The sequence below is a fragment of the Saccostrea cucullata genome, unplaced genomic scaffold, assembly GCF_032062105.1.
Source record: "Saccostrea cucullata isolate Sc308-1 unplaced genomic scaffold, CSIRO_AGI_Scuc_v1 ctg1195, whole genome shotgun sequence".
Lineage (NCBI taxonomy): Eukaryota > Metazoa > Mollusca > Bivalvia > Ostreida > Ostreidae > Saccostrea > Saccostrea cuccullata.
In genome coordinates, this window is record NW_026921563.1 from 112,406 (window position 1) to 138,160 (window position 25,755).

Sequence of the window (25,755 nt, forward strand, 5' to 3'; positions counted from 1 at the left end):
GTGGGGCCAAAATGGCCGACCCTAGTTTTACATAGGGATATATAGGGAAACCTTTTAAAATCTTCTTTTCAAGTACTTCAAAGCTATGATTAGTGATATTTAAATGGAATCATCCTCAGGTAGTGTAGATTCTAGTTTGTTCAAATGATGAATGCCTGGAGGGGGGGGGGGGTGGAGTAAATTCAAGCCTGATGTGCTCAGGTGAGCGCTGTGGCCCCTGGGCCTCTTGTTACATGTAACTATGGTTGATGAAATTAAATAAACGGGATGTTGAAAAATAATAAAATAATTAAATACCTTATTATAATATAACTATTTTCAACTTGAAAAAATTGATGTGGTTTCCCCTTCTTTGATTAAGACAAATTGAGTAATAGTGAGCAAAGAATAAGGCAAACAATATATCTTCTAGTTTTTCAGGCATCACTGCATTTAATAAATCTGAAAGGGCAATAACTCAATTTTTTTTCTTTTTTCCAAGTTGAGGGAAAAAAATTGATTTATGGATCTTTCCTTAAAGAAAGAGGTTTTTACATATTATATTTGACAGCTGTAATAAAAATGGAACTTCCTGTAAATGTACTTACCTTGTCATTGGTCATTTGCAAATTTTCTTTGTTAAGAAACAGTCTGATTGTAGTCATCATTGTACACACAAGTACTGTGAAGTTGATATTTAAGAGATGGATGCTTTAGTTTCTAAATGACAACATCGCTGTTGTTTTTTTAGAGGTCTTCCAACAATCTACTGGAATTTCTATGGATTCCAATTTCGCCCAGTTATTAGCATATCTATTTTTGTAATCATATGAATCAGAATTTGTTCAAAATCTTTTAAGTGAAAAGAAGAAAACACTTGCTATGGCCTTGAGCTCGACATTTAGATACCCGGTATATCGATGACGTATTTATCAATTAACAATAGATATTTCTATTCTTATGTCATCACGATATAACCTGGTGAGCTTGAGATAAAAGATATCACAGAGTTTGACACATCTGTTTCATATTTGGATATTTTACTTGAAAAAGATGTTAATGGTAATCCAACAACCAAGCTCTGTGATAAACGCGATGGCTTTAACTTTTCTATCATCTACTTCCCTTACTTATGCAGTAAAATACCTTCATCACCTGCATACGGAGTTTATATATCTAAGTTGATTCGATACGCAAAAGAACGCTTTATACGTATGTACAATATCTAAATCAAGATAAATTATTAACAAACAAATTGGTGAAACAAGAATATCAAAGTCGAGGTCAAAAGGTCATTATTGTTGGTGTCATAAGAAATACTCCTGTGAAACATGAAAGACCTAGTGCTTTAACAGTTAGCACTGTTAAAAAATATTGCCAAGGTTAAAGAATTTATACTTAAAGGATGCCCCTCAATTTAATTGCATATACGTCATGTACATATACATTTTGAAAACATAAATCAATTATTTACAAACGAAATTACTGAAAAGCATCAAAACGTCCGCAAAAGATTTATGATAACGTTTCAAGTATAAATGTAAATATGTCTATCACATTATAATCATATTCAAATGTATCGGTAGATAGAAGATGCTGAAATTATTGATCTATCATTTCCATCATGTGTAGCTTAGGTGGACTAAAACATTTGAACAATATAGTTTTGTGTCAATGTCTTCTCAAATGTCTGAGTTGTACGGAAGCCCAATTGTGCAAACCAAAAATAAATAAATAAAAACGAAATTATTAAATAAAGAAAAAAGAAATTATTAAATAAAGAAAAACAAAATTATTAAATAAAGAAAAACGAAATTAATATTTAAAGAGAAATGAAATTATTAAATAAAGAAAAACCAAATTAATATATAAAGAGAAACGAAATTATTAAATAAAGAAAAACGAAATTATTAAATAAAGAAAAACGAAATTATTAAATAAAGAAAAACGAAATTAATATATAAAGAGAAACGAAGTTAATATATAAAGAAAAACGAAATTATTAAATAAAGAGAAACGAAATTATCAAATAAAGAAAAACCAAATTATTAAATATATCATTTGGTTTTTCTTTATTTAATAATTTGGTTTTTCTTTATTTAATAATTTGTTTCTCTTTATATATTAATTTCGTTTTTCAAGTAGAAATACGGAATTTACAGATGTGCATGATAAGGGCCTTAACCCATAAATCATTAGCGCACGCGTCTGTTAGACTTGATTTTGTTTGCCTTTGCACTCACCGACTCCCACATCGAATACACAACCATTACAATAATGTTTCAAAGAAAGTGCACGTGACTCTCATCAGCCACGTACCTCAAATCTATGGAACGCCAAATTAACATATACTCAAATATTTGTACCTATCTTCAAATAATTGTACCTATCTTCAATTGAATTGTACCTATCTTCAAATGAATTGTACCTATCTTTAAATCAATTGTACCTATCTTCAAATGAATTAAAGATAGGTACAGTTCAATTATACCTATCTTTAATTCATTTGAAGATAGGTACAACTGATTAGAAGATAGGTATAAATGCAATGAATTGAAGATAGGTATAATTGATTTAAAGATAGGTACAATTGAATTGAACCTATCTTTAATTACTAAGATATTGGCAATAACAACTACTCCCTTTATCATACGTCATTTCCGATACATCACAGCTGTCGCGAAAGTTTATCGGAATCTTCATCTGGCTGCAATACAAGATAAACTTACATGATGTACATGTGTATTTTTATAAGTATATGATGCTTTTTGCACATTTTGAATTAACCTTTATTTCTCCTTTCATCCTTGTTGTCGTCGCTCTGTAGGTTCTGTGCGTTTCCCTCCATACTCAATATTGTCTCCAAGGGAGCGTTCATTATTTACCAACAACATAAAACGAATTGAACCTAGGTATAATTGAATTGTACCTATATTCTAATCCTTTGTGGATATGTCTTAATTGAACCTATCTTCAAATCAATTGTACCTATCTTTAAATCAATTATACCTATCTTCAAATGAATTAGAGATAGGTATAATTCAATTGAACCTATCTTTAATTGAATTGAAGATAGGTGTAATTTCATTAAAGACAGGTACATGTATAATTCATTTATACCTAGGTTTAATTATTTAGAGATAGGTATAATTATTTATACCTATCTTCAATTCAATTGTACCTATCTTTAATACAATTGTACCTATCTTTAATTCAGTTGTACCTATCTTCAATTCATTTGAAGATAGGTACAATTATTTGAAGATAGGTGCAATTATTTGAAGATAGGTACAAATATTTGAATATATGTTAATTTGGCATTCCATACAAATCACTTGACTCGACACTAATCTAGTGTTTCGGCGGTGTGATATATACGAGGTTTAAGATTTTGATATTTTAATTAGCTGCAAATCCGCCATCATCAGGAGCCTATTTGCACATCTGTTATACAGATTATTAAATTAGTTAGAAGACTAGAGGAGCATATAACTCAGATTTTTAATGACACAATAGGTTATTCTTGGAGGATTGTATTGCAATCCTTATAGATTTCTTAGAATATGCCGGTACTTTAATAATTTTATACATCGGTTTTATTAGCGAATATCGCATACAGAATGGGGATTCTGACTTAGACCCCATCGCATATTCAGTTATTTCTTTGTACATGAATGGTTAACATTTAGTATCTTATAGTAATATGCTTAGATTTGTGTTTTTATCATGCATTAACATGATTAATGTGAACTTTAACCAGTCTGATAATTTGGCCAGTAATTCGGTGAGATGTTGACTTTAACAATTGATTTAATAACATTAGCTTTCTTAAACCCTCTGCTCGAAAGGTCTAATGATCAGCAAATAATGAATCTTGACACGCAAATAATGACTTTGGAAATGAAATATTAAAGAGATTATCCTAATAAATTGCACAAATATTTAAGATAAACATGAAGGTTAAGATTCCGTTGTTATGTACTGTTGAATTTTTAACATTTAGGAAATCCCCATGGCTTTACAGTACATGCATTAGAAAATGCCGTAAAATAATACGTTACCGATCGGACTTTTTGGGTTTGTTTAATATTGTAAAAAAAATGTTTAAAGAGAACAAGTGAAAAAAATTAAACAAGTCAAAGTGGTTACAATAAGTAGATTCTAATGATTGCTCACTGTATAAGAAATAAAGCAAAACACTTCTGATTTCCTGGTCTTAATAAATGTCAAATTCTCAATCTGTACTATTTATAAGTCAGTGGTACTTTATGACTACTATAGAACTTGATTTCCCATATTCTAAATGAGAAACTCTCAATCTGTATTTATAAGTCAGTGATATTTGTAAACAAACAATGCACACACTTGCATAAAACAAATCCCTCAAAGTAATCAAATAATTTTTCTCTTTATAGTTTCAACAACCTAAGATTTATGGGTACACAGAGAGGACGCTAGGTTAAGTTCGTGGGAATTCAGTAATACGATACGGCATACTCTAAAACCTGGCCTGGCCTGGCCTGGCCTCTAAGTTGGCATGGCCTCTATCTTGGCCTCTAATTTGGCTTCAAGCCAAATTTTGGCCTGGCCTCAAAAGTTGGCCTGGCCTCAGATTTGGCCTCTAAAAAATTTTTGGCCTCAATTTTGGCCTCACTCAAAAATTAATTTCTTTTTCAAAATTTGATTGATTTGATTGATTTTTTATTGGTTTCATTTTTTCAAAGATTTAGCAGGTAAATAATATATTTCTGTTGATATGTAGATGTGAACATTAAAATAATAATACACTACCACCAATCTGCTTTATTTTATTGATTTTCTATTGATCAGTTGCAATTCTGAAGACTTTTCATAGTAGGATTGATGATTTTAAAGTAAAATATTTTGAAACATCAATTTAAATTATCAAGACAGCAAAGAAATCCAGATGGGTAGTAATTACCGAAGACTTAAAAAGAATTTTAATTTGCTATTTAAAGTATCACTTGTTACAAGTCTTATAAACCCTTTCTTCAGAATAAAAAAATCTTTTTGATAATGTGGACTACTTTTACAAACTGATAGAAAAACTGTCAATATTATGATATGCAAGTAATTGGCCACATTTTATATGATAGGGTTCTAATAGTCTGGTTGATAGGATGCAAATGTTTTACAGCACAAATGTTAATAACCTATCATCAAACTCAACTTTTGTTTTGATAATTGTAGATAGTGAAAGTTGTAGCAGGAAATTCTTTACAAATCATTGATGACTTAACAGCCTATGACATATACATTTCATTGCTGATTAACTTCAACCTTATCTCCTGTCAAGAACCATGCTGCAGAATTTTTTGTCATTAGATATCCAATTACAGTGTTACCGCACAGGAACAGAAAGTTATAAATAATCTGATAATGTTATTCATATTAGTTTTTTAAATACCAACTGTTCTGAGATTAAAGTAAATATGAGTTTTTAACAGAGTAATCAAATCAGTATAATATAAATATTTTGGTATCTGCATTGGTATATGGTAGTTTATTTATTTAAAAATTCTTTGGTGCCTGTATTCATATATCACATTTAAGATGATGCAGGCATAACAGTAACACAACACTCTACAGTGTGTGAAAGGTGAGGATTCATCACTTAACAAGTGGGAATTTTTCAAAGCTATTAACGACATTTGACATTATTTAGAGATTTTTTCAACGTGTACAATTTGGAAAACACAAAATAAATTCTGATACTTTTTTTTCTAAATAATTAAGCAAGAGTGTCGGTAGTGTCAGTATGAAATACCTGTTATCAAATCATAAAATGAAATAAGTGTACACTCATCGATTGATAATCAATAAAATAAATCATATTGGTGGTAGTACATGATTATTTTTAATGTTAGCATTTACATATCAACAGAAATATATTATTTACCTGCTTAATCTTTGAAAAAATGAAACCAATAAAAAATCAATCAAATCAATCAAATTTTGAAAAAGAAATTAATTTTTGAGTGAGGCCAAAATTGAGGCCAAAAATTTTACAGAGGTCAAATCTGAGGCCAGGCCAAAATTTGGCTTGAAGCCAAATTAGAGGCCAAGATAGAGGCCAGGCCAACTTAGAGGCCAGGCCAGGCCAGGTTTTAGAGTATACGATACTCAAGGTCTTGACCTTCTCGCGATTCACGAGCTTTATTGGAATGTCATTAATTTTATGCAAACAGAAACAGCCATCCTCGCTAAGTCCAGGCTTACAGACTCCAACAATAATGTGCGGATATGGAACAGCAACAAATTCCCGTAAACAAAATTGAATAGATTATGAATTGTTTACGGAAATGGGAATTTTAGGCTGTGTGCACATATTTTTTATACGTTTGTTAATTTGATATTTATATCTTCTTTAATTTTTCATTTCCACCACACATTTGTAATGTCGAGATAAGGCTTAAAGAGTTACGAGGTGATGCTTTATAACATGTGCGCTTTATGGAATGATTCATGGGTTCAGGCCCTTACCATGCACATCTATAAATTCCGTAATTTTTTTCAGTTTTCTACTTGAAAAACGAAATTAATATATCAAGAAAAACGAAATTATTAAAAGTAAGAAACGAAATTATTAAATAAAGAAAAACCAAATTATTAAATAAAGAAAAACCAAATTATTAGATATATCATTTCGTTTTTCTTTATTTAATAATTTGGTTTTTTTTATTTAATAATTTCGTTTCTCTTTATATATTAATTTGGTTTTTCTTTATTTAATAATTTCGTTTCTCTTTATTTGATAATTTCGTTTTTCTTTATATATCAACTTCGTTTCTCTTAATACATTAATTTCGTTTTTCTTTATTTAATAATTTCGTTTTTCTTAATAAATTAATTTGGTTTTTCTTTATTTAATAATTTCGTTTCTCTTTATTTAATAATTTCGTTTTTCTTTATATATTAATTTTTTTCTTTATATATTAATTTCGTTTTTCTTTATTTAATAATTTCGTTTTTCTTTATTTAATAATTTCGTTTTTCTTTATTTATTTTTGGTTTGCACTATTGGGCTTCCGTAGAGTTGTAACCGCCAACACTGGTACATGTATGATACAAAATACGCATTTCTGTGAGTGTCTCTATTACTATTGTTGGACATACAAAAGTGCAAGTTCAATTACCGGAATACAGTTATATACATAAGGATGGAGAACCGGACGGAAGTCTACTCTTGTTCGCAATAAGATAACATCCAGGACATTTGTTCCTTTTAATTATCTATCACTGTAAGTCAGTTGAACGTGTTAAATTCCAGCTTTGCAATCTGCTATGTACCTCTTATAAAATGTATGATTTTGTAAAATCAATACAACCTTGAAATGACTGATATTTGTGGCATTTTTATTTTTCATATGTAGACATGCATGATGGGTTGTTGTGCAAACGTGTGCATTATTATTATTAATAATATACATATATAATATATAAACTCATAAAACTGTATTTGTAACATTAACACGCAGGCACGTAGCAACAGGGGGGGGGGGGGGGGGCATTTTTTTCCCAACATTACCTTTACTATTGAAAATGTCCATTGAAAAGTTGGCCACTACCCCCCACCCCCCTCCCCGAAATATGTTTTTCGAGTTTTGGCAATTTCCCCTTTTTTTAACAAAATAAATTTTCTCTGGCTGCCCCCCCCCCATTTTCAAAAACGATGCTACGCGCCTGACACGAGACAGCAAGAGTCTGTGCTAGAGGATAAACAGAGTTCCACTTCTGCCTTATGTATAATAAACAGACATAAAATCTATATTATATAAATAAAATGGACGTTGAAACATGTGTATCATAACGCAAAAGATAGAATTTGAAACAATTCAATGTAAAAATCATGGCCTGGTGATTTCTTTAAAATACCGACCTAATGATCATGATCATTTGATTGCATAAATGGACTCATATGTACTGGAAATGTAACTCAGAGATTTTCATATCAAGTATTTGGTCATCTACAACTGCGTAATCAAAATAATTAGTCAAGTATTTTAAACAAAAATTATCTGAAGATTATATCAAAAAGATGCAGGAGTTTTTGTATCTTACGTCTATATAATGACCTGATTTGAAAAAAAAACAACTAATTAGCCACACATTGAACGTTGACTGACAATATCAAACAGTCTGTTATGCAATTATTTTTTTGCTGATTAATCTATAGATTAATGGTAATCTGTTTAATTTACAGCGACTCAAGATAATTGGGACAGGTCCACAGGTCGGGGAATGATCTCTCTTCTAAGGCACCTGATCCCACCCTGATTGATTCTATTCCTATCGCTTTGCTCTGTAACATTTAATATTACTTAAAGCAGGATTACTGTTTGTTACCTTGACATTTGATAAAGGAAGCTATCTAAAGAACTAGGTTCATTTTATGGCGAAAATGGCCCTATTAATATATATACTAATTTACTGTCTAACCCTCCATGTTCCGTTTCAAACATCAAAATAAAGTAGAGTCTTCAATTTGCATTTTCTATTTTTAATGTTTCCTAAAAGTCCAAGTATTAAAACGTTGCTTTATGAAATTGAAATGGTATTAAATTTACCAAAAAGGAATAATTTTACTACTTTAAGCCGCATTAAAGCTTTATGAAATTGCAATTTTCTAGAAGGGTATAGAAAATTGGTTAATTTGCGTACTTCAAGCAGCGTCACGGCTTTATGAAATTGCAATGTTCTTGAATTTTACAGAAAATGTGTTAATTTTTGTACTTTCAGCAAAGAAAAAACTCTGAGCGTACTCCTTGATCCAAAAACTAAAACATATTTTTAATCCTCATAGATTGCATATTTTAGAGCAGACTTTGTGCTCTATATGAAATACTGAAAAAATCACTCAATTTGGGCCGTTTTTGCAGCTTTTTTTTGATACTCAGTATAAAGCAATTCAGACGACTCAGTGCATGGCTTGCAAAACAATTTCGTCATTTTGAATATGTTTGCAGTCACCAATGTTCTAAATGATGTTTAATCTTAAACGAACATTTAACCATTTCACTTTCAGAAATCCACGGGGCCAAAAAGGTCCTAGATGAACCTTTTTAAGGACGTTCGATCCTAAGTTTTTGAGCGGATTTTGGCCCTGTCCTTTATTTATAAAATTCTGCATCATTTTTGAGTTCTAACATTAAATCGATATCTGAATTCAACAATACAAATTGAACTTCATTCAATGAAAAAACCGCGATTAAATTCCATTCAAGTATAATTAAGCTAGGAACTATATTTTCTGTTTTCTGGCGGAAGGCTTTTTTTTAGGTGAAAATGATCTGTTTTTTCCCTTCTGAACCATCGCAGTACTGTTAATTTTAGATTCCTATTTTTCCATGCTGGATGCACACAAAGCTGGTTTTTTTTTTTTTTTTTTTTTTTTTTTTTGCAGTGAAATGTGGTATGCTGGTTCTGAAATATCTATTAAATGATTTTTTATAAATTCTTTCAACGAAGTGTGACAAATATAGTATATATATTCTGAAAACCCGGGAAAAAATTGAGCCAATTTTAAAGTAGAATTGACACTTTTTTCAGTAATATTTGAAAATTTACAACATATATCCCCACTTTTGATGTTCTTTTCTGAATATTTAGGATAATTTTGACCTTTTTGCTTAAATTCAGAAAAAGTTTAAGACTTTAACAAATTTTTTTGCTTATTAAATTTTCAATGCCAAAAAATCAAATTTTATTAGTGCAGAAAGGTAAAAAAATTGATTATGCGAAGCAGTTTGAAATTTTTTCTTAGTCACAATTGAAAGTGCCTTTTTAACTTATAGTTCATTTTGTTTCATACTTTCAGTGGATAAAAATATAGGAGGGAAAACTTCGAAGATGTTATTTTTAATTAAGACACAAATTTCAGTGCAAAAAGGTCATATTAAATGTACTGTAACACCAAAAGAAGCATATTGACCCACATTTTTTGATTTGAATTTTAATCAAGCTATGTATGTAGAAATTAAAAATAAACTTTAAAAAAAAATTAAGACTTTAAATATAGGATTCAACGTCGTTAAAACCGTTTTATTGACCGATCAATGTATTGTATGTAATGAGGAACGATCACTGTGGTCTGATGCAGGTATTATTCCATATCCAAGAATGAATATCAGGAATTGGCGGATCCTGTTTCTTTTCGTGTAACCTAGCACACATTAAACATAAAGCCTTCCCCCAGTTAAATCTGATGCCCCAGTACTTATCTCTCTCTTGTAGATACTGAGAATAAAGCGTTTCGTTTGACCCAATTCGGTGGAGGTCCTTAGCTAATTCTGAAGGCGAAGAATAATCCAATATGTTAATAAATGTTCCTTTGGGGATATATTCGAGAACGTTTTGAGGTCCATTGATGATAGGTATCATGGTAAGATTATGAAAGAAAAAGTTGAATAATTTTTCCGATGTGTAATCTTTGCATATTGAGTTCTCAACCGCAAGGTAGAACTTATATTCCTCCGCGAACCTCATGTGGCACTCTGTTATTAGACCTGTTGGCCTACCACATTTTAGCTTTCCACATTTTCCATAGATATCAACATCAATATATTTCTGAAGCTTTTGTATGTAGTCTTCCCGTTTTGAAGGCGTTTTACAATGACTAACTGCCCATGCAATGGCTTTTTTCTTTTTTCGAAATATTTCTGAGTAGTTTCTTTGAAGAGGAATTTCTCTTTTACCAACTTTTCCATAAAAAACAGTGATATCCGAATCCCTTCGATATGTCATTGTCCAGTTGAATTTATCCTTCCATTGTTGAGGTACAGAATATCGAAATGGAGGCTCGATTGAAAAAAATGACCAAATTTGTCCTTCTTTCTTTATCGGCACCTGTGCAGGTAGATCCTGACCAAAGAAAATGATGCTCTTTGAAGTATCGTAGTACTTGTTTTTAGTGTACACAAAACATTCATGTTTTAACTGTGGACAAGTTGTAGAATTCAAAGTTCTATATATATGTTCATTTTTTATCCAAGGCGCTTTGTTATGAAACGTAATGTTGTACCTAGGTTTGCCTTCATCTGTTGTTTTAGCATTCAGTTTGGTCCACACTTCCTTCATCATTTTAATTGCATTACTTTCTCGAAAACTGAAAGTTACTTCTGGGTAATACCGGATGTTGTAATATGCATAGAAAAGAAGGAGACACAAAGGTAAACCTAGTATTACTCCCCTACTCCTTGCATAACGATCTTTTTGTCCCATCTCTGTTTTTCACTCACAAACTGTGGCTACATAAACTAAGAGGAAAAAAACAGCTCACTAGTAAATATAACCTTGTGACTTTTTCATTCAGTAAAACTATATATCAAAATAAATACACTGAAGTTTTAGCAATCCTAAGTTAAAATAATAAGCATTTTCACGTCAACTTAATATCTTAAAATTAATGATTTTTGTCCCCCACCCCCTTTCGCGAAATCTCATTCGTCTGTCCGTCTGTCCGTCAGTCTGTCTAGCTGTCCGTCTGTCCGTCCGTAACAAAAACTTTAATCCTGCTCATAACTTTTGATGAAGAAGAGCTTTGATTTTCATATTTCACATTTGTATTCCTTGTGACAAGACCTTTCTTTGGATACCACCAAATTTGACCTTTTGATCTTGACCTTGGAGTTTGACCCACTTTTACACAAAAATTCCGAACTTTTACTTTGGCCATAACTTTTGAATGATAAATACTAGGACTTTCACATTTCACATATGTATTTGTTGTGGCCAAGTCTTTTATAGGACACCAACAATCTTGACCTATTGAGCTTTACCTTGACCTTGGAGATTTCTGTACTTGTGAAAAACTTTAATCTTGGCCATACCTTTTGAACGGTAAGGGATAGGGCTTTCATACTTCACAAATGTAATTCTTGTGAGAAGACCTTTCATAGGATACAAAGAACTTTGACACTTTGACCTTGACCTTGGAGTTTAACTTACTTTTTAAAAGCAAACCTTGACTATAACTTTTAAAGGGTTAGGGTTAAGGCTTTCACATTTCACATATTTAATCCTTGTGACAGGACCTTTCATTGGATGTCAAGAATGACCTTGACCTTGGAGTTTAACCTACTTTTAATAAAAATATTTTAGGTAATAATATTTTATTCAATTTGCAAAAGAAAAGTTTAATCTTCGCTATGTTGCCATACAAGGTCATCAGTGTTTCACAAACACATCTTAATTGTTCCTTATCTTGAGAAGAGATATGGCTTTCACATTTGACATGTGCATTACCTGTGACAAGATGTTTCCAAGCATGCTATGATTTGTGACCCATTGACCTTGACCTCCACGACTGACCTTATATTTTTATCAAATAATTAACAAATAAAAGTAAAATGACCCAAATACTATCTAATCGTTTATTTATTGACTTGGCCTTTCAAAAGTTTGCTTTGTTCACAATTATAATAAATCATTTCAATCAATGTGGCACACAACCTCAACACCTTCTGACACTAGTCTTTATAATTAAAGTTTTGTTTAAGGATTATTCATTATTAAAAAAGATCATACTTGAGGTAGTTTTTGACTATAGGAAATATTCAGAATATATTTGCTTATATGCCTTATATATTTAGGTGTAAGAGATTTAAAAGACCAGATCTTTCTTTCCTCATCACAACTACACAACTTTAAATAGAAATGATAAACTGCTCTTGAAAACTAGCAGGGACTGCATTTTTGCTGAAGGTACGTAAATCGTGGCTAAGGAATTAAGGAATGCAACTTATAATTTACAGACAATGAAGATAGGCGTATTTGGCGGGTGATCTGCAGGAATCATTCTACGAAACATATGGTTTAAATGACCATGATTTGGTTGGCTGACCTTAGCTGGTCAGATTTTTAAAACAGTCAAGGTTTTCTTTTTCATTTAGTTTGAAATACCTTGTGAGATTGTAACATTTACGACCGTTTTTCTTGGGAGGTACAATAACACAGTAATGCATCACAAACAATATGTGTTTCTGAAACACTGATGCCCCCGTATGGCAACATAGCGAACATTAAACTTCTTAAATGCAAATTAAATAATATATTGGTACCAAAATTAGGGTATTCTCACTGGAAATACAATTGTAAAATATGAAAGTAGGCCACGGTTAAAGTTTTTTCATAAGTACAGAAATCTCCAAGGTCAATGTCAAAAGGTCAAGGTAATTGGTATCCAATGAAAGGTATTTCCACAAATAATACACATGTAAAGAATGAAAGCCCTAGCCCTAGTCGTTCAAAAGTTATGGCCAAGGATAAAGATTTTGAAAAGTAGGTAAAACTCAAAGGTCAAGGTCAAAGGGTCAAAGTTCTTGGTATCCAATGGAGCGTTTTTTTTCAGAAGAATTACATATGTGAAGTATGAGAGCACTAGCCCTTGGCGTTCAAAAGTTATGGTCAAGTTTAAGTTTTTTTTTATAAGTATGGAAATCTCCAAGATCTAAAAGTTAAGGTAATTGGTCATTTAAAAAGCAGGTCAAACTCCAAGGTCAAAGTTCTTGATATCAAATAAAACTATTATAAAAGGTCTTCTCTGAAGAAGTAGATATGTTAAGTATGAAAGCACTAGCTCTCACCGTTCAAAAGTAATGAACAAGTTTCTTCGTAAGTACAGAAATTTCCAAGATCAAGGTAAAAAGGTCAAGAATGTTGGTATCCAATGAAAGGTCTTTTCCACACAAAAAACATATATGGAGTATAATTGTCCTGGTATCTGCTGTTCAAAAGATATGGCCATAACAAAAGTTTGGCAATTTTCTGTAAAAGTGGGTCAACCTCCAAGGTCAAAAGGTCAAATTTGGTGATACCCAAAGAAAGATCTAGTCACAAGGAATACACATGTAAAATATGAAAATCATAGCTCCACTAAATCAAAAGTAATGGGCAGATTAATGTTTTTGCGGACAAACAGACAAATAAACTGAGAGACAGACAGACGGGTGGACACGACAAACACAATATACCCCCGAAATTTCATTTACGGGGGCATTAAAATAACGCCCCAAGCGATGCTCGAACCAAAAAAATTCACTTCTAGTGCACTTAACAGGTAGAACTCTTACATGTACTTACAAAATTCTGCACATACAGTTGATTTTAAAAAGACAAAGAAACACCACATTTACACAGCTGGAATTTTTTTTTTTGGAAAAAAAGTTGATTTTTTATGGTCCCTGAGTCTTCTCCCCATTTTTTGAAATCGTATTTTCGTTTCTTTCAATTAAAAATACACACAAATAACCTTTTAAAACCGTGTGGAGAAAACCCAGAGATAATTTTTTTTTGAAAAAAATCGTGTTTAAAAATATACCGTGTTGTAGAAAAAGTCTGATCTAGGCAATTTTCAAGTTATATCTTTAGAAAATCAAAACTCACTTTCTGGAAAATATTTTCCTTTCCCATTTCACAGGAACCCGAAAAACAAACAAATGTTAAAATTTCATATGACACGTCGATAAAATTTCAGTTTTCAAATATGCCCAGATTCCTACCGAATGCCAATCAAATGCGCCCTCGTTCTTTTTTTATGTTTAAAGATGCAAATATAATTGATGCAATATAATTTTATTTCTGAAGTCACGGCGCTTAAAAGAATTATATTTTTTCCTTTATTCGCTTTGCTGAATCAAAATATCCTTTTGTGTTTAATTGTTGTAGCATATTAAAGTATTCTAATAAGTGATGCAAATTATTTCTTTTACGTAATGTATAATTGGTTAATCGGAACACTGCATGGATATTCTATGTCGACCGTAATTTGATTTGCTAAGCAATATTCAAAAGCCGGTATAAAGAAGAATAATAGACCTGTGTATCATCTCCCAGGGGTGTTTGTTGACTTCTAAAATAAGCCCCAATTTATCATTTCGAGTAATATAAATTTCACACAAATGTACCAGGGGTCATCAAAAAGTTAGCGAACTCTCTATATTTACAAAACTACAATTCAGATCAGAATGAAATTTGGCACATGTATAGTCATGCACATGTTCTAAAAATAGCATATGAAAAGCGTTGATTTTTTTTTTTTGGCATCATTGGGACGTCACAATGTGAAATATGTTGGTGATTTGTGACGAAAAATGGTTGCCACAGTCTTACTCGAGCAACGAACAGCTATAACGTTTAACGTATAACTTGAGAATTACTTTGAAGTATCTTATAATAATTTGTACAAGGTTTATGACGACAGTAGACATTCCTTACGACAGAAGACATTCCATACATTCAATCAAAATTTGGATTGACTGTTAAAGTGAAGAAAGGAAGATGATTAAAAATGACGTTTGTTTTGTAGCCCAGATACTAAAAGGAAAAAGACACGCATAAGAGCATAATATGCAAAACTTTTCTGACTTCGTGTCCGAAAATTCTGAAAATCGGTCAGATGTGTCTTTTGGTTAGTAAAATCGCTGATCAAAACTACTTAGCAACGAAATGTATGGCGTCACGTAGGGGGGGGGGGTGATAAAAATCCAAAAACATGTGAATGTTGATCATGTCAATTTTGTGATCACATCTTGTAGTGCCACACGATACAATAGAGTAATAAACATTGTTTTTGCATATTTGCAGTATTCATAAATTTCTTGGAATCATGGTCTGGCTGACGGAAGTTACTTCGGTCTAGTAATTGAATTGCATAAGTAAATAAAAAGGCAACAACATGCTGCTGTGCAGTTTGTTTTTAACTTTTCAACCAAAAAAAAAACTCCAAGACAAGCCTGACATAATCTCTAAAAATAAAACGATTTTAAGTTGTCATAGAGTAACTTAAAAGGTTTCCAACAAACCATGACTGTGACGTTGGCGCGTAACAACGTCACATCAAGATGGGGCTTTTCATTATGCTACCTCGCTTATCTTGGATTCTGTAAATTCTATCCTAAATCGAAAATTTGTAGGATTAATTGGGTGGGAGGATTTGTTGGCTTTAGAATGTTATGTAGCTACTCTCAACCATTAAGACTACCGTCAGAAGGCTTGAATTATAATGATAAAGATAAATGCTCTGTTGAACCCAATTAACAGGAAAATCAAGGCTGTTACTGATGCGCAAGAGAGAGGATGAGAATTTTTATTATAATTTTGGGGGTATCGACGACATATCAATTTGAATAACTCAGGAATTATCAGTCAAAATCACACAAGATTTTGGTAACTTGTTGAATAAAGTTGAATTAAAATGTTTGATAAGAATACTAGAAAACATATTGGAAATAATAGTTTTAATTTAATTCAAAAGTTTACTATGCGTTTCTTTTCATTTCAGTATAGTATTTAAGAGGCCCCTTTGGTTATACAGCGTTCATTCCAGCTTTATTACCCACATGGAAACATGTCTGAATCTATTTTAGCTCACATGAGCCGAAGGCTCTATTAAGCTTTTCTGATCAAAATGTATCCGTTGTGTGTCGTCGTTGTCATTGCCGTTGTTGTTGTTGTCGTGGTTATTGTAAACATTTCACATTTTCATCTTCTCAAGAACCACTGGATTAATTTCAATCAAACTTGCCACAAAGTATCCTTAGGTGAAGGGAAGACGGATATGGAAATAACGAACAGCATTCGATATAAAAGTCCATAGAATAATACAAAATAAGAGCAGAGCAAACACAGACCTCCGAAACATCAGAGGTGGGATCAGGTGCCATGGAGAAATGAGCATCCCCTGCCGACCGGTGACACCCGCCGTGTACTCCTTGTCATGATCGGGAAATAACGGAAAAATCCGTCGTTAATTTAATGTATAAATAATGGACTTACAATTAGTATGAAAAAGCGTCAGTAGGCATTTGAGTTGATGATAAATTGTATTTGCTGACAAGGTCATTGTATCGACCACAGAACTTACGAAGTGATGACTTTCAACGAGACTGCCGATTTTCTTGTTTCATCAACTTGCTTGTCAATAATTTACCTCGTTTTAGATATGTTTCATACGTAGAACATGCTCTTGCGTATCGAATCAACTGAGATATATACACTCCGCATGCAGGTGAATGTAGGTATATTGCTTCATAAGTAAGGGAAGTTGACAATAGAAAAGTTAAAGTCATCACATTTATCATATAACATGGTTGTTAGATTACCATTAACGTCTTTTTCAAGTGAAATATCCAAGTATGAAACAGATGTGTCAGACTTTTTGGTATCTTTTATCTCAAGCTCTCAAGGATATATCGTATCGACGTAGGAGTGGAAATTACCATTGTTAATTGATAATACATCCTCGATATATCTAAATGTCGATTTGAAAGCCACAGCAAGTGTTTTCCTCTTTTCACGCATAAGATTTTGCACAAATTCTGCTTCATATGAATACAAAAATAGGTCTGCTAATAACGGAGTGCAATTGGCACCCATGGGAATTCCAATAGATTGTTGGAAGACCTGGTCTCCAAAAACCACATAGATATTGTCAATCAGAAACTCAAGCATCTTTTTGATGCCAACCTCAGGGTACTTTTGTGTGCAATCAGGATCTGTTTTAACAAAATAATTTTGCAATTAAATGACCAATGACTAGGTAAGTAAATTTACGATTTCCATTTTATTGAAAAAGCAGCTGTCAATACGAGGGCTGTTCAATAAATAATGTCCTGAACTCTATGACATACAATACAGATATCATATGACATTAAAATTGGCTTTCTCTCATAATTGAATCTTTAATGAATTTATAACAGTTCATGTGACCACTTTTCATCACATAGTTTCATTGTGAGAAGCTGGGAAACAAGGGCTTTTCGAGACACTGCATTATAAATGAATGGTAAAGAATCGGTAAACTAGAGCGAAAATAAAAGCTTAAACAAAGCTGCTGTAAAACTTGTTAAAAATCCCAAAGAAATTTTCACTGAAATATGTGACATTTACAGAAACCAATACCTGATTTATAGACAAATGAGCAGGTGGATTTCAATGATAAAAAATCATAAAATGGGCATCAAAAATGGGTACCGTCCTTGCCAACAAAAAGTTATAACACTTATGTACTGTTTGCCAAATTTCAACAAAAAATACTTGATGATGTAGGATTGACTTAAAGACAAATGGCAAATCTGATAGACATTACATCGGGGGTAGTTTACACTGTTTTTAAGAAATATTTGACGGTAAAAAAGCTTACTACTCAAAGGTTACCCTATATTTTGAAAAATGAGTGAAAACGACAGCGTGTATGAATGTCTTAACAATTATTTTAAAATATCAATAATTGGTTTTTGGATATTCAAACAGATAGTGGAACTTGAATCTGTTGCTTAAAATCCTCAAAACAAAATTTACCATAAGATGTACTTGACAAAGACAGAGGTGTGGCGAGAGCAAGGAACTGCAAGAGCACAAAGACAGATTCATATGCAATGTTCTTAAATATTAGTGGTTTGGTTGTTCAAATTCGTATTCGGGTAGACAGCTTAATTTCTGTATGAGGCTAGAAAACAATTTTTTTGCAAATAAATCGAAAGGTTTATTAGAGGAAGGACCCAGAATCAGGGATTCACTACATTAAATTTCTTCATGACAGCGTCTAAACCCACACGCCTTGAAGAGTAAAAGGGTTTTCGGGATACACAGATAGTTAATATTTTTTCACATTAACAATATTCGCTAGATCTTGGACCTTTTGACTTATTTCTATTTCCAAACTTGAAAAAAAAACACCTTTGATAAGGAAGAAACAAGTCCAGGAAATCATTGGATCTGCCATTTTCCAGTATACTAAGGGTCATACCCAAAAATGAGTTCTAAAATCAATAAGAAATTGGATAAAAAAGGTTACGGACATGTGTTGTAATTAAAAGAGATTAATAAGTAAAATAATGAAGACAAAATCATTGAAAGGCGTCTTTTGTTTCTTTCCGAGCACCGAGGACAATATTTATTGAACAGCCCTCGTAACATCAAAAAGTCTGGACTTTAATTTACCGTGGAGAATGGTTGTATATAAAGTTAAAAACTCGAAAGTTTTCAAGCTATTTATTTTGGTAAAATCTTGTGATTTCAAATTGTCCAAAAGTTCTTCGGAATTTTTGAGTATCCACATCTGATTCACACCACTTTTTGAATATATTGTTGCGCAGTACTCTTGAAGTTTTTCCTTTACTACTATCAATATCTTAGTGAGGATCAACGAAAGAGGCTCGGGTAAACATTAAATGTATCTTTGTTGGTAAGGATTCTTATGAAGTTTCGGAATCCATCTCCAAGGGGAGATAATTACGAATTTAACAAAAAAAATAAGGCACCATTGCAAAATCATCTTCTCAAAAACAAATGGGCCAGGAAATTTGAAACTCATGTGAATCATTATCAGATAGTGTAAATTGAAGTTTCTTTAATTCATGAGCTCTGGGAGTAAAGTACTGGTGGGACCACAATGGACGATCAATGTCATAGGAAAGTCTTCAAAAATGTTCTCAAGAACAGCAAGGCCATCATTGGACGTATTTATATAAAAGCATCCTCCGGTGGTGAAGATTCAAGTCTATACAAATCATGACCCCCCGGGGGTAGGTTGGGGCCAAAATGGACGATCAAATTTTTACATAGGAATATATAGGAAAAATCATCTCCACAACAGCAAGGCCATGATTTGTCATATACATATGGAAGCATCTGCAGGGGATGTAGATTCAAGTAAGTTCAGATCATGATCCCCGGGGGGGGGGGGGGCAGAATTGGCGATCAAATCTTTACATAGTAGTATTTTAGGAAAATCTTCTCAAGAATAGGAAAGCTATATTTGGTCTTATTTATATGGAAGCATACTCAGATAGTACAGATTCAGGTTTGTTCTAATCATGAACCCCAGGGGTAGGGAAGATTCACATTGTGAAAATTCAAAACTGTAACGAAAAGTCACAGTTAGTAGAAAATTGTAAGCATCCTTTGTTAGTGTAGATTCAGTTTTGTTCAAATCACTCTTCCTCTCCCCTTTAGGGGTAGGTTGGAGCCACTTATGCGTTTAAGCTTTTCAATACTAAACTGATTTTTTTTCAGCCAATACTCAGGTGAGCGACGTGGACCCTGATCCTTTTATTATCTGCAGGACGAATATTTCGTTTATAACTTAAAATATGGCATGGCATTGACTCAAGGTCACATCCTCTTGCAAGCGCGTTTCATGAAATATGCCTACGTGACAAGTCTGTGTGTTTTTAACGCCACTAACTCACACAAAAACACTCATTAATTGTTTGTACGAGGGCTGTTCAATAAATAATGTCCTCGGTGCTCGGAAAGAAACGAAAGACGCTTTTCAAGGGTTTAGTTTTAATTATTTCACTTAATATTCTCTATTCTTTAAAACACACGTCCATGAGATTTTGATCCAACGTCTAGTTTTTTTTTCAGAACTCAATTTTAATTTGAGTATGGCCCTTCGTATACAGGAATATGACAGATCCTATGATTTCCTGGACTTGTTTTTTTTTTCTTTCTGAAAGGTGTTTTTTCATGTTTGGAAAATTAAACATGTCAAAGGGGGAAGGATCTGGAGAATATTGTTGCTTTGACTAAACATTAACTTCCTGTTTATCCCCAAAACTCCTTTACTCCTTAGGGCGTGTGGGTTTGGACGCTGTCATGAATTTAATGTATTGGATTCCTGATTCTAGTTCCTTCCTCTCATAAACCTTTCGATTTTGTGGCAAAAAGTTTGCTTTCTAGACTCCTCCAGAAATTGAACTTCCTCCCTGAATACGAATTTGATCAACAAGACCACTAATGTTTAAGAAAATGGCGTATAAATCTCTCTTTGAGCTTATGCAATTCTTTGCTCTTCTCAGACCTTTGCTGTTTTTGTCAAGTACATCTTATTGTAAATTTGGTTTTGGGGGTTTTAAGGAATATATTTAAGTTTCACTATTTGTTTGAATTTCAGACAAATGTTGATAACTATAATTTCTGAATTTTTTCAATGATTGTTTAGATATTCCTACACGCTGTCGTTTTCACTCATGTTTCAAAAGATAGAGTGACCTTTGAGTAGTTGGCTTTTTTACTGTCAAACTTTTCTTTAAAACTGTTTAAAATACCCCAAAATGATGTCTATCAAATTTCAAAGTCAATGAAACATCTTCAGTGATTATTTGTTGAGTTTTGGCAAACAGTACATTGGTTCTTATAATTTCTTGTCGCCGAGGACGGTACCCATTTTTGATATCCTTTATATCATTTTTGTTCATTGATATCCACCTGCTCATGTGTTTATAAAACAGAAATTGGTCGCTGTACATTGCAATTTCACATATTTGAGTAGATATTTCTTTAGGATTTTTAACAAGTTTTACAGCAGCTATAATAAAGCGTTTAATTGCAGTCTTGTTTACTAATTCTTTACCATTCATTTTTAATGCAATGTCTCGAATAGCTCTTGTTTTCCAGCTTCTCAAGAAAAAAAACTATGTGATGAAAAGTGGTCACATCAACTGTTATAAATTCATTAAATATTCAATAATGAGAGAAGATCAATCTTAACGTCACATGATGTCCATATTTTACGTCATATTCATGACATTATTTATTGAACAGCCCTCGTACACTGCCCGGACTTGTACAACTGTTGGAAGTTATTTTAGTATGTTACTCTCCTGCATTAGAGGTGCACAGTTACATTTTGTCGCTACTACTATCAGATATAGCAAGATACCATCGAATACGGCGGACAAGTTCTTTTTCCGAATGTTTTCAGCTGTAAACTACAACACTAATAACTTTTGTGAGGGTATCCTTTGACGTATACTAGTATTTCACTAAAGAGTCTAACCACCAAGATTTAATATGAACGGTTTAACTTTAACTTTTCAATCGTTAACATCCCTTATATGTGTAGAAATATATCCTAATAACCTGAATAGTTCAGGTGATTTGATAAACAAGAGAATTCTCTACGTAAGAACAAGTTCTAAAATGATTAATAAGCAAGTTGATGAAAATTAATTTCATTAATTAGACTTAGAAGAGATGAAAACATGGAGATAACGAACAATACTCAAAATCAAAAGGCCATAAAACAATACAAAAAAGGAGGAGAAGCAAACACGGACCTCCGAAACTCGTAGTTGGGATCAGGAGCCATGGAGAAGTGAGCATCTAATGCCGACCGGTCACACCCGCCGTGTGCTCCGTGCCATGATCGGGAAAAACCGAAAAATACGCTGTCAATTCAGTGCACAAACACTGGACTAACAATTAGTATGAAAAACGTCAGTCAGCATTTGACTCAATGATAAATTGTATTTGCTGACAATGTCATTGTATCGACCATAGAACTTACAAAAATATGACATTCAACGATGCTGCTGATATTCTTGTTTCATCAACTTGTTTGTTAACAATTTACCTCGTTTTTTTTTTAAATTATACATGCGTATCGAATCAACTGGGACATAAAAACTCCATATATAGGTGATGAAGGTATATTGCAATACAACTAAGGGAAGCTGACGAGAGAAAAGTTAAAGTCATCACGTTTATTATAGAGCTTGGTTGCTAGATTATCATTGACGTCTTTTTCAAATTGAATATCAAAATATGAAACAGATGTATCAGGCTCTGTTGTATTTTTTATCTTAAGCTCACCAGGATATATCGTATCTACATAGGAATGGAAATTACCATTGTTAATTGACAATACATCGTGGATATATCTAATTGTCGAGTTGAAGGCCACAGTAGGTGTGTTCTTCTTTTCACTGATAAGATTTTCCACAAATTCTGCTTCATATGAATACAAAAATAGGTCTGCTAATAAAGGGGCGAAATTTGCACCCATGGGAATTCCAATAGATTGTTAGATGACTGGAAGACCTGGTCTCCAAAAGCAACAAAGATATAGTCAATTAGAAACTCAAGCATCTTTTTGATGTCATATTCAGAGTACTTGTGTGTACAATCAGAATGTTCTTTAAAAAAATAATTTTGCAAAGGACCAATGACAAAGTAAGTAAAGAGCAAGAGCCACTTTGGGCCTTATTTGGCCCTGAGAATTTCTGAAAAATCAAAACCCCTCAGTTTAGGTTGCAAATACAGTTTTTATCACTTGGAGTGTTGTTGACCACGTATCTGTTAATTGTGACGTAATTATTCATCTAGTCAATGCATTATGACGTCATAAAATGCGTCATTTTACTCATATCCTGTAAATTCCTTTGAAAATGACTTAAAATTGATGCATTTTTTCAATATTTCACATAGAGCATAACCCCTGATCCAAAATATACAAATACATAATGAAAGCTCTGTTTCTGAGGATCAAAAAACATGTTTTATTTTTTGGATCGTGGGCTGTGCTCATATTTTAATTTTTTGCTAAAGGTAGTCAAATACGCATGTTTTCTGCAAATTTCAAGCACATTGCAATTTCTCAAACCTGTTTTCCAATAATTTCAAAACGAAATTGTAAAGTGAAAGCACTAAGTGTCTACTTTATTTTGATATATGAAATGGGAAAGAGGGTGATAGTTAAATAATTGATATAAGTACAGGGCCATTTTATGCATAAGATGGCTCTTGACCTTTATGAGTTCCACTTTTATTGAAAAAGCAGCTGTCAGTGATATTAAAAAGGCTGAACTTTAGTTATCGGGAGGAATAGTTGTGTATAAATTTGGAAAGTCGTACATTTTTAAAGCTGTTGGTTTTGGTAAATTCTTGTGATTTCAGATTGTCTAAAAGTTTCTTGCAATTTTTAAGTATCCTCTTCTAATTTTTACCACTTTTTGAATATATTGTTCCACAGTATTCTTGAAGTCTCTTCTTCACTACTATTGATATCTTAATGAGGAGTAAAAAAGAGGCTTGGTTGAACATTTACTGGATAAAAGTGATTCCAATTTAATTAAGGGTTTGGAAAAATAACTACGAATAAAACAAATCTTTAAACAGTGCACGGACCCCCGGAAATTACGGAAGTAGGATCAGATGCCTCACAGGAATGAACATCCTCTGTCGACCGGTCAAGTCCGTATAGATCTGGTAGACGTAATATTCAACCAAACTTAGAAATTCCTCCATCAACACTTCAAAGCGATTTATTGAATTATTGTATGTACAGTTGTGATATTGAACACTCTTTAGAAATAAATCCACATATATCAGAAAAAAAGTAGATAAATAAATTTTCTAATTGGCAAACGAATCTTTCATGACGGTTTGATGCACGTATCGTTCCATATCCAAGAATGAATATCAGAAATAGGTGCAGTCTGTCTACTATCTTGTAGTCTAGCACACATTGGACATAAAACTCCCTCCCAGGAAAACCTGTCACCCTGATATTTGTCCTTTTCTCGTAGATATTGAGAGTAAAGTGTTTCGTTTGATCCAATCCTGCGGAGATCCTTCGCTAATTCTGAAGGCGAAGAATAATCAAGAATGTTTATATATGTTCCATCTGGGATATACTCATGAACATTTTGAGGTCCATTAACAATGGGTATCATTGTCAGGTTATGATTGAAAAAGTTGAACAACTTTTCAGTTGTATAATCTTTACATACTGAGTTCTCAACAGCAAGGTAGAACTTGTATTCTTCCGCGAATTTTTTGTGACAATCGGTAACCCTGGCCGAACTTCTGCCACATTTGAGCTTCCCGCATGGTCCATATACATCAACATTAATATATTCCTTAAGTTTTTTGATGTAGTCTTCCCGTTTTGAAGACGTTTTACAATTACTGACTGCCCAGGCAACAGTCTCCTTCTTTTTTCGAAATATTTCTGAGTAATTTCGTGTCAGAGGAACCTGTCTTTTACCTACCTTTCCATAAAAGTAAGAGAAATCAGAATCCCTTCTATATGTCAATGTCCAATTGAATTTATCCTTCCATTGTTGGGGTACAGAATACAGAAATGGAGACTCAATTGAAAAGAATGTCCACATTTGTCCCTTTCGTCTGTTTGGAACTTGTGCGGGTAGGTTTTCTCCATAGAAGATAACACTCTTTGAAGAATTATAGTAGCTGTTCTTAAGGTACACAGAACATTTGTGTTTCAATGCATGATGTGGACATTTAGAGGAATCCAAAGTTTTAAATTCCATTGACATCCAAGAGGGCATGTTATAAAATACAATATTGTACCTAGATTTGACATCTGTTTGTTTTACAGCACTTTTTGAATTGCTAGACTTTTGATTAGCCGCTTTGCTTGTACTATCTCTTTCTGGTACGATGAACTTTAATTCCGGGCGGCTCGTCTTGAAATCGTATGATTGGTTTAGATCAATAAACCAGATGTGGTAAAATGCATACTGAAGAAGGAAGCACAAGGCTAGTACCGGTATCACGATTCTACATTTATCTTTTCTCATCTCTGCTTTTCATTCACGGTCAGTGTAACCACATCAACTGTCAAAAAGAAAAATCATATCAGTTTACAATTTTTAAGCATAAAAAATTAATGTTTTACATTCTATTTCATAAATAAAAATTAAAACACCGAGAGTTGACCCCAAAAAAATAAAATAAAATAAAATATAAACATCATATCATTCCTATAATACGAAGATTATTATAACACTATTTTTGCTGACATTGGCAAAAAGTTAAACTACTAAAGTCAAACGGCTTGATGTAAACCTATTGGGTTTGAGACAATTATTTTTAACAAGAAAATAAAAATAAGCTAATTAAAATGTACTCATGATAGAATGCACTGACCTATAATCCTATTGGCAAGTAGAAGTATAATACCTTTCCGTAAAAGTAAACAAACCCGTTAATCGGATTAAGGACACT

At 32.7% G+C, this 25,755-nt stretch overlaps 2 protein-coding genes across 2 annotated transcripts; both read right to left on the reverse strand.

Moving 5' to 3' along the window:
• Positions 1-10,044: 10,044 nt before the first annotated feature.
• Positions 10,045-14,547, reverse strand: LOC134260326 (4-galactosyl-N-acetylglucosaminide 3-alpha-L-fucosyltransferase 9-like). Its single transcript, XM_062742891.1, has 2 exons — positions 14,383-14,547; positions 10,045-11,255 (listed from the first exon to the last, which is right to left on the reverse strand). Exon 2 carries the CDS (start codon positions 11,218-11,220, stop codon positions 10,081-10,083), a length of 1,140 nt encoding a protein of 379 aa, XP_062598875.1. The 5' UTR covers positions 11,221-11,255; positions 14,383-14,547; the 3' UTR covers positions 10,045-10,080.
• Positions 14,548-23,814: 9,267 nt separating this feature from the next.
• On the reverse strand, positions 23,815-25,359 carry LOC134260327 (4-galactosyl-N-acetylglucosaminide 3-alpha-L-fucosyltransferase 9-like). Its single transcript, XM_062742892.1, has one exon. It carries the CDS (start codon positions 25,326-25,328, stop codon positions 24,159-24,161), a length of 1,170 nt encoding a protein of 389 aa, XP_062598876.1. The 5' UTR covers positions 25,329-25,359; the 3' UTR covers positions 23,815-24,158.
• Positions 25,360-25,755: the final 396 nt, after the last annotated feature.